The sequence below is a fragment of the Mus pahari genome, chromosome 14 (assembly GCF_900095145.1).
Source record: "Mus pahari chromosome 14, PAHARI_EIJ_v1.1, whole genome shotgun sequence".
Lineage (NCBI taxonomy): Eukaryota > Metazoa > Chordata > Mammalia > Rodentia > Muridae > Mus > Mus pahari.
Window position 1 is genome coordinate 37,645,073 of NC_034603.1, and position 9,194 is coordinate 37,654,266.

Consider the following 9,194-nt stretch of genomic DNA (forward strand, 5'->3'; position numbering starts at 1 on the left):
AGAGAGAGAGAGAGAGAGAGAGAGAGAGAGATCACTGGCAGAATGGAGCCCTTGGGAAGAAGCAGCCAAGATACAATCCATACATTATTTGGAAAGGAGGACGGCAGCTACTGAGTCCATGCAGCAGCCAGAACACAGAGAGAATAAGGAAGAACCCGGTGGACCACCCAGGGACAGGATCTAGATTTATAGGGGCACTAGAAATAAGTTATCTTCGCTTCGTTCCCAACCTCTTCCTTACCCCCTTATCTGGAGGAAAGATGAGGTTTGAAGGCTGAGAGGTGCAGCTGTAATAGCTGGAAGAACCAGGCATCCAAAGAGCCAGGGGCACTTGAGGGCGAGCAAACGCTAGGGGAGGACTAGGCCCTGGCCAGGCAAAACAGGAAGGACAGAGTCCTGGGTGTAGCAAAGGATGGTTATATGCCAAGGGTGTCCCCAGTCGTCCAGGCCACTCGGCCTCACTGTCCTCTTACCGAGCTGTACAGTAGCCCCTCAGCGTTCATGGCCATGTAGTGACCCAGCTTGGCACTCTGAATGGTGACCACACGGAGCCCCACAGGAATCAGATTGAAGTGGGCTGGGGGAGGGGGGGGAAGCAAGCAGTCAATACCCAGGTACCTCACTTCCATCTGAGCCCCGCCCCCCCCAACTCCAGCTGCCTCCCTCGGGGCTCAAGAAGACAAATGGAAGGCAGCCAAGCCTGAAGAGGTGATGGGCTCGTCATCTCCTGTCCCCATCTCCCCACTTCCCACCCTGCAGCTGGTGTCCCTTCTCACTGAAGGAGCTCGTGTCCTCTGAGGTGCCCTGGATACTCCCATCGGGATTCGCCTGGAGGTAGAAACCCTGGCGGCAGAACAGTTTGGTGACGATGCCTTTGAGCTGAGGCTCTGGAGAGAGAGAGAGACATTTATCTTTGAAAATGACATCTCTGTTCCCAGAAACATTCCTACACTTGGCGGGATCACAGGAAAGAAGAAAGAGGAAACGAAGAGAAGAGGGATCCAGGGCCCCAGCTCCCTTACCCTTCAAGCAAGCTTCCCTCCACCTCTCTGATTCCTGAGGAAGCTGGGGTGTGGGTCCCTTCCGCTTTCTCTAATCATGAGCGTCAGCTTAATTTATTGAAATTTATTTAAATGGTTTAATTCCTTCTCCCTACCAGAGCTGGGGGAGGGGGCAGGGTGGAGGTAGGAGAGAGAGAGAGAGAGAGAGAGAGAGAAGGGAACGGACAGTGCCAGAGACGCAGGGCAATGTGTTTGCAAATGTCGGGGTGAGCAGCAAGGTGACCACAGGGAAGGGGCTCCCCCTCAGAAGTAGGGGTGGGACTGGGCTTGACTGACGCTGACTCAGCACCTGCTGCTGAAGCTGCCGCTTGCTTGGCGCGGGCCTTGCTCTGGCACAGCGCCGGCCTGTCTGACACTGACCCATCTGTCTGTCTGTCTGTCAGTCAGTCGGCTGGCTCACGAGGGTCCAGTTTTCCCTGAGACTGAGCTTCTACCCTTCAGCCAGGTAACTGGCCTGGGATGGGGGACATTTAAACCACATCAAGGAAAAGGAAGAGGGGACAGAGATGGAGAGGCAGGCTGCATCACGTGGGGGCTGGGTCCCACTCAGAGGGTGGGCTGCGGACTGTACCACTACCTACTGTTGGTGGTGGGGGAGGAGGGTAGAAGGGGCTACCCCTAAGGGAACCGGCTGCGGCCTGGAGCGAGGCCAGAGGGACTCCCTAACTGTCGTACCTGGACGGGAATCACATACCAACCCTTACATCTCTCCTCTCCCGTGGCTTGCTTTCTGCCGATTTCCCTGTTCCCCCTTGTAAGTGGTACGACCCCCCGCCTAAGTCCCTGTGCAGGTCTTCAGCCTGAACTGTGTGTGAGTTCCTACTGGCTGAGGGTCCCCGGAGCCTGTGGGACTGGATTTCCTAGTCACACAGGAGTAATGGGAGGGGGGTGCCCAGCACCCTTCTCGAAGCGCAGGTCACAGAAGGAGGGCGTACGGAGGGGGCTGGCTGACGAGGTAGCTGCAAGGACACCCGGGGGAGAGCTGGAGAGATTGGCTCCTGGCCAGGCGAGCTCGACCAGGAGGAACAGAGCCAAAGCGTGGAGGGGCGGGAGAGCCGGAGCGGGGGCGGGGCAGCCAGGGCTGCAGAAACCCTCGGGGTGACCCAAGCGTCCAGAACCCCTCAAGCCCCGCCACTTCGGATGGAAAGAATCGCGAGAACCCGCACGTAGGCGAAGAACCGTAGGGGGTGGGGAGTCCTGTGCTGAAGGGGGGCCGACAGGAGCAGAGAAGCTTGGGGCGCCAGACTTCGCCCCTCAAACCTTTCCCCTGCCCTCGAAAGCAAGGAGACTCGGCATTACAGGCAAAGAGGAAGAACCTGAAGGATAGTCCTGTAGATTCTGTCGTTCTGGCCCACCTCTTCCACTTCTGGGGCACCCCCCTCCTCATCGGGCTTCAATCATCAGGGTCCCTGGCCTCAGGCAGGACTTCTGTGGGAGACCCCGCCCTAGCCACACTCACCTGGGCCGCGGTCCTGTCGCGTGGGCCGCCCCCCGCACAGTCGCACCTTGGACAGCAGGATGAGGAGTTGCTTCTGGCAAAGTGACTTGGTACCGCGGGGACACACGCGCCGCTGCGCCGACACGGGCCGGCTGCCCCCGGGCTCGCGGACCTCCCGCTTCTGTCGGATCAGGCTACTGGCCAACGCCGCCATCGCGCCCCGGGAGGAGACACCCCCAAACCAGCAGGCTCCCGGAGCGCCCTGGGCTCCCCAAGAGGAGCCCTCTCACCAGGGCATGCTCAGGACCCAACCCACCGCCCCACCCACAGGATCTGAAGAGAAACCCCAGACCCCAGTACGTCCCCCCACACCACCGGCTCCCACCCTTGGGCCCTGACTAGCTCCAGCGGCTCCAGCAGCCTATGCACTCCTCAGCTGACCTCACCCATGAATTCTGTCCCCTAATGAAAGCTTTCCCCTTCCCTCCTCTCTGGCCTCTGTACCAGATAGAAGGTACCTCCTCTATCCCACAGTCAAGACCCTCCTATATTTCTAAGATGTGTTCTCAATACCCCGAGGCTTCTTTCTACCCTATTTTGGGGCCGCTCCTGCCCAGCCTACTCTTACACAGGGTGTGGGTCCTAAGCTTTGTGGACATTAGCTCACCCTAGGCTGCTGTCAATGTCAAGAGGAGTCCAGCTCTGTTTTTTTCCTTTGCTATACTCTAAATGGAGTGGGTCTCCCACTTTCTTCAAATCCCCCCTCCGCCAGCAAATATGACTCAAAATCCAGGCTGTTTAGGTTCAGTGAGAAGGGGTTCCCAGGCCCCCTGGCTGGATAATGCTTTTTCTCATTGTTACCCCCATTTCTAGTACCACAGAGTCCCAGCTGCTAACACCATTTCCTCACCTTGCTACCCTCCACTCCTTTTGAAGTCACCTCCAAATCAGTCCTTCCTAGTGCAGACACCAGGTGGTTGTCTGCAGGACCCTCTGTCGCCCCGATAAAAGGAGCATCCGCCGTTTCTGTCTGTTTTCTAGTTGCCCCTTAAATTTCCCGAGGAACAACTGGCACTGCTTAGATCCCACACCCTCCAATCTAACAAGGCCCCCAAGAGAGGAGTGCACCCACGTTGTCAACACTCCTCAAACGTGAACAGGCCCTTAATAAGTCATAGCGCATCAGAGCTTCCTGCGCCTGGGCTTTCTCGTCCTCCCTGGGACTGGTATAACACCCCTTCCTTTCCCCGACGCCCCTCAACCTGTCCTGTCCTGTTGATCCCGGCGACGGGTGCCGCGAGCTCCAGCTCCAGGCTCCTCCCTCCCTGTCACCCGCAAGCGGAGGTTTCCCCCCAACGTCGGCCTAAGCGTCCCGGACCCCCAGGAAGGAGTAAGGATGTCTCTGCAGAGCGCCTCGGTTCGGCAAAGTCAGAGCACTGGGCCTGCAGGTTGGACCAGGCAGAGCGGCGGAGGCAGCAGCAGCGGCTGTGGGAAGCTGAGGCGGCGGCGGCGGCGGCGGCGGCGACAGAGGCTCCCCCTCCTCTGCGAGCCGGCCCGGGGGCGGGGCAGGGGGCGGAGACGCTGGGAGAAGCTGGGCGGGCGGAACCCTGGGGTTCCTTGGAAGCTGTAAGTGGGGACTATCAGAGTCAGGCAGAGTAGAGGCAAGGCCTGCAAATCTCGGGGTTCAGAGGAGAAGAGACACGGAGCCTGATATGGCGGGGCTGGGGGCAGGGGGTCGATGCAATAGCCGACAGAAAGAAAATGAAAAGGGACTCTACTGCCTGAGATGGAAGTGAGGACAGAAATGGACGAGGAGAGTTGGGGGGAAAGTGGAGAAACCGGTGGCTGTGCCATCCAGTCTGGGCTGTGATCCGGCCTTACTATGTCTGTTTTGGTATGAGCCAAATTGATCAGAACTAGGTTTCCCAAAACCAGTTCCTTCCCGCATTTTGTTAGTAAATACATTCCTCCTGTTCCCTGTAGACTCTGAAAGAATCGGGGATAGAGGTTCCGGGAGGCAGTACCGGGACAGAAGGGGCGCCAGACAGATTTAGAGAACTTGGGCCTCAGAAAGGGCAGAATACTGGGGAAACCTTTTAGAAAAGAGACTTTGGACCCAAGCATACACTGTCTGTATGGAGGGAGCGGCGGTCTCCTGCATGACCCTCTCACCAAAGGAAACACTTTCCATTCCCTTAAGAATAGAATCTTTAATGGGTCCCACCCCCTACGCCCGCTAAACCGCCCCCTTTGCGGGCAACCTTGGCTTCCTCTACAGCCTCACGCAAGGCCTGTGCAGGGTCCCCGCGGAGCTGGGCCAATGCCCCGCGCAGAGCAGCGGAGCCGTCTCCCACGAGGAGCTTTCGGCCACTCAAAAAATAATGAGGCAGCGCCCCGGCCTCTAACACTCGGCTCAGCTCATCCAGTAGCCCTAGGCAACAAGCGCCGGCATTTTCCGGCCGCGCCAGGTAGAGCGCCGGGAGCCGCTCGCACGCCCAGTAGAGCAAGGTCCGCAGGAGGTAGGGCACAGCGGCTCGGGTCCCCGCCACCAGCGGGCGCAGCAGCGCCTGGGCCGCCGCGTGTGCCTGAAGCAGCGGCACGGGGATGCGCGCTTTGAGCGCCAGCTCCTGGCGGGCGAAGCACAGCTGCCATCCAGAGGTGCCGGGCTGCTCCGGGAGGCTGCCCGGCACTAGGTAGAAAGAGGCCGATTCAGAGACCAGTGGACCCGCCCACGAGTGGCTCCGAGCCCTGTCAGGCCAGCCTGTCACGGTCACCACCGGGATCAAGTCGAAGAGCAGGAGGTGGCGTGGGGGCTCTGGAGTTGCCAAGAGGACCGTGGTGACACCCGCGTGACGAGCTGCATGAACTAGCCGTGGAGCGCCTGGGACCGGGATCAGGGACTCAGCAACCTCAGCCAACTTAACGAAGAACCATGAAGTTACTTGAGTCGGACATAATGTGGGCCATGCCTTTGGAGTCTCCGATGGCTTTGGGACTTGGCTTTCGTCGGCGTCCAAGGCGTCACTGCTCAGTGTTTCCAATGGTTCAGGAGTTTCGGGATTGGTGATGACCTTATAAGACGATTGGAACTCTGAAAGGTCACTAGATGATTTTTGCATGTGTGGCTCAGGTTCAGGGACATAATCATGTGACGGATCTACAGAGTTTTCCCGGTCGGTGGGACTCTCTTTGTTATGGGTTTGGTGAGTCATATCACTTTCTTCTGGGACAGGAGGTCCTAGGCAATCCTGCCAGGCCTCCCGGACCAAAATTCCGCGCATCAGTTCTGGAAGGCGGAGCCATGCAGAACAGGATTCCAGATCCAGTAGCAGCTCGGGCCCAGTGCCATCGAGAGAAAACACAGGCACAAGGAGTGTAAAGCCGGCATCGTAATGAGGTCCCCGGGAGTAGGGACCTAAGGGGGCGTGCCCTAAATCTAGGGAACCTTCGCGAATCCCACCGCGAAGCAGCAAGAGTTCTGCCTGGGGTGGAAAACGAGGGTCCTGACGGTGAACCAGACCTAAAGGAAGAGAAAAGGTCGTGAAGGTATCCTGGTTCAAAGACGGGGCAGGAAATGGCGAGGCTGGGGTTTGCAAATTCCCACAGTTACTTACCGAGTAGAGAGAAGACAAAATCCTTGGCTCGGAGAAGATCAACTCCAGGCTTGGGCCCTTCACTCCAACTCTCCTGAACACCGAGCTCCTGAATTAACTGAGTGAGCTCCTGCAGCTGGGCGCCCGAGCAGAAGTCTATGTCTGTGAGAGGCCGGGCTGGGGCTGGGGGCGGTGGGCCCCACCAGGGGGCACCCCCCCAGACGGTGGAAGCCATGCTTCTCTAACGTTCGGTTCAGTTAGCTTTGGCAGGCCTTTCTTTTGCGGGGGAGGGGGGGCCCAACTTCTCCAGTTTTCCCCTCCCTCTGAGGAGGAGCAAGGGCTACAGACGGTCCACAAGTGGGTCTTGGAAAGGATGTGTGATCTGTGTTTAGTCTTCGGAATGAACAAATGACTATTGCCTTCGTTTTTTTCTAAGCAGGTTGCCCCACGGTGAATCGGTTCACCTGACTCAGCAGGTTAAAAAAAAGGGGGGGGGAGGCTATTTGGTTCCTCCTGGGAATGCAATAGCCAATCTTTACCACGAGCCTTTGCCCACCTCCCTTTACCTCTTTTTGAGACGGGCTTATTGGTCCGCGGCTTTCCGATGAAGGGGTAGTTTCAAAGGTGGTGGACCGAAAGCAACATAAAAGATTCTACAGGTAACTTCCTGGTGGTCACATGTCCACGCCCTTTTCTGCAAGCTGTCTGGGTGGCTCCGGACTGGTTCCCGCCTCCTGTGAGAGTTTAGTCACGCCTCTCACCCTGCCGGGTTGTTGCTACCCTGGGAGTTGTAGTTTGTGTCCCAAGATACAGGTGCAGCAGTGCCTACACACCCTTTCCGTTGTTTCAAAGTAGTGCCAAATGGAAGCTGTAGTTTCTTTCTTTCTTTCTTTTCCTTCCTTTTTATCCCTTCAATTTATTTAGTTATTTGAGACTGGCTTGGACCTCGCTATGTAGACCGGGTTGACTGCATCTCAGTTCGGCCTGCCTCTGCCTCCTGAGTTCTGAGATTAAAGACATACAGTAGCTTTTATACAGTCTTGTTATGTAGCCCAAGCTGGCCTGGAATCATCATGTAGCACAGGCTGACCCTGAACTCACAGCAAGCTTCCTACTTCGGCTTCCTTGGTGATGAGAGAAGTTACAGGTTCATGCCTCTACACCCAGTGTCTAATAAGTCTTACACACTCGTTGGAATTGAAGGATAATCGGTTGGATCCGAACGGTAAATAATGAACATACATTCCATTTTTGAGGCTCCATGCTCTCTTGGACGAGGCTCTTTAAAGGAAATTCTGACATTGTTTTCAGTTTTATCTAATTTGAGATAGGGCCTCACTGTCTAGCTATGGCTGGCCTGGAACTCACTACACGTATATGGGGGGGGGGGGCTAGCTTTGAACTCAGAGATCCACCTGCCTCTGCCTCCCAGGAATCAAAGGCCTCTGATCATTTGAGAGAAGCTATGTCTTGGGAATGTTAGGAGATGGAGCAAATGGACAACTTTGATTTTTTTTTTTATGTATATGAGTGCTCTATGTGCATGTTCACTTGTGTGCCAGGAGAGGGCGTCAGATCTCTTACAGATGGTTGTGAGCCAACATGCAGTTACTGGGAATTGAACTCAGGTCCTCTGGAAAAGCAGCCATTTCTCCAGTCCTTTGACCCTTTTAAAAGTGAAAAAGCCGGGCGTGGTGGCACATGCCTTTAATCCCAGCACTTGGGAGACAGAGGCAGGCGGATTTCTGAGTTTGAGGCCAGCCTGGTCTACACAATGAGTTCCAGGATAGCCAGGGCTATACAAAGAAACCCTGTCTCGAAAAAAAAAAAGGGAAAAGCTGAGTGTGGCCTTTAATCTTAGTGCTTTGGGGCACAGAAGCAGGCTGATCCCTGTGAGCTCAAGGCTGGCCTGGTCTGCACAGAGTTCTAGGTAGTGAGGACTGCATAGTGCGACCTCGTCTAAATAAAATAAAATAAAATAAAATAAAATAAAACGGAATAGTGCATATGATTGTCCAGGGTGAGAGTTGAGGCAGGGGACTGGTGGAAAAGCATCTTCCTGGAGTCAGTGGTAGTCATACTAAGGCAGGAATACTTAGCTGACATGGAAATAGACATCTGAATTTTAGAAGGGATTGCAGCCATCGATGCTCACATCAGACATGCAGAATCGTGACAGGAAAACCACTTGGGAATTCAAAGTTACATGTACACAGAAGCTATTAGGACTAAATTGAAAGTCCAGAGGAAACTCCCAGCTAGGTTAGGTCAGGCCACAAAAAAAAACTAGGGCAGGAAATTATATTCAGTAACCTATGCTACCAGAAACCAGAATAAGGGGTCAGAATATAGCACAGACACAGAATGGGACCGACAGCATGATAATAAGACAGTAAACCCGTAAGCATGAAGTAGGCTCATAGACTAGACCACCTATCACCAGGCCAGGCCTTCAGAGACTCCATCTGCTTCTGATCTCTCGTACATTCTCAGGCTAAATGATGAACCTGGGACATCTTGGAAAACTAGAGGATTGTGGGAGTGTGATGGCTCAGGCACTTGGGCAGCCGAGGCAGGATGCCCACTGTGAACCAGAGACTCACGCACCTTGGATTCAAAGTTCCAGGTGAGCTCAGCCTAGAGGAAGACTCTGCCCCCAAATTGGGATAAGGTGGAGTCCATAGACAAACCTCTAGAACCAGAGCTCCCTTGGGAAGCCCAGACCTAAGGGTTCCCAGTCACTGCCTTCCCTCCCCTTCATCCATGAGGGGGAAGCAGAGAACCAGGAAGACAGGTTTATATATCTGTGACCCAAGAGGCTAGATCAAAAGATCTAGTGTTTATTTCAATTTATTTTTGTGTATGGGTGTTTTGCCTGCATGTGTGCCTGGAGCTCTTGGAACCAGAAGATGGCCTCAATGCCCCTGGGACTGGAGTTACAGATGATGGTTACTCATCCTGTGAGTGCAGGAATTGAACCTGCGTTCTCTTGATTGCTGAGTTCCCTCAAGTCCCATGTATGAGCAGCTTTTGCCTCTCCTCTCTCCTCTCTCTCTCTCTCTCTCTCTCTCTCTCTCTCTCTCTCTCTCTCTCTCTCTCTCT

General features: G+C 55.1%; 2 protein-coding genes across 3 annotated transcripts in view; both read right to left on the reverse strand.

Annotated features, from left to right (window-relative positions):
• Fgf11 (fibroblast growth factor 11) overlaps positions 1–2,807 on the reverse strand; it is a 6,652-nt gene extending 3,845 nt beyond the window's left edge. For both annotated transcript variants that reach the window (XM_021212197.2, XM_029546606.1), the window contains exons 1-3: positions 2,521–2,807; positions 777–887; positions 474–577 (exon numbers count right to left, since the gene is read on the reverse strand). In XM_021212197.2, the coding sequence (XP_021067856.1) occupies positions 474–577; positions 777–887; positions 2,521–2,713 (408 nt within the window). In that variant the 5' untranslated portion in view covers positions 2,714–2,807. The remainder of the gene's footprint in view (positions 1–473; positions 578–776; positions 888–2,520) is intronic.
• Positions 2,808–4,689: 1,882 nt separating this feature from the next.
• Tmem102 (transmembrane protein 102) lies at positions 4,690–6,732 on the reverse strand. Its single transcript, XM_021213884.1, has 2 exons — positions 6,114–6,732; positions 4,690–6,019 (listed from the first exon to the last, which is right to left on the reverse strand). Exons 1-2 carry the CDS (start codon positions 6,325–6,327, stop codon positions 4,710–4,712), a joined length of 1,524 nt encoding a protein of 507 aa, XP_021069543.1. The 5' UTR covers positions 6,328–6,732; the 3' UTR covers positions 4,690–4,709.
• Between the last annotated feature and the right edge of the window lie 2,462 nt (positions 6,733–9,194).

What these genes read in the sequence shown, in the direction of transcription:
- Tmem102 (XM_021213884.1), bottom strand. Translation starts at nt 6,327, where the DNA reads ATGGCTTCCACCGTCTGGGGGGGTGCCCCCTGGTGGGGCCCACCGCCC. An exon ending in TTTTGTCTTCTCTCTACTCG is followed by an intron (nt 6,020 to 6,113) that starts GTAAGTAACTGT and finishes CTCTTCCTTTAG; the next exon opens with GTCTGGTTCACCGTCAGGAC.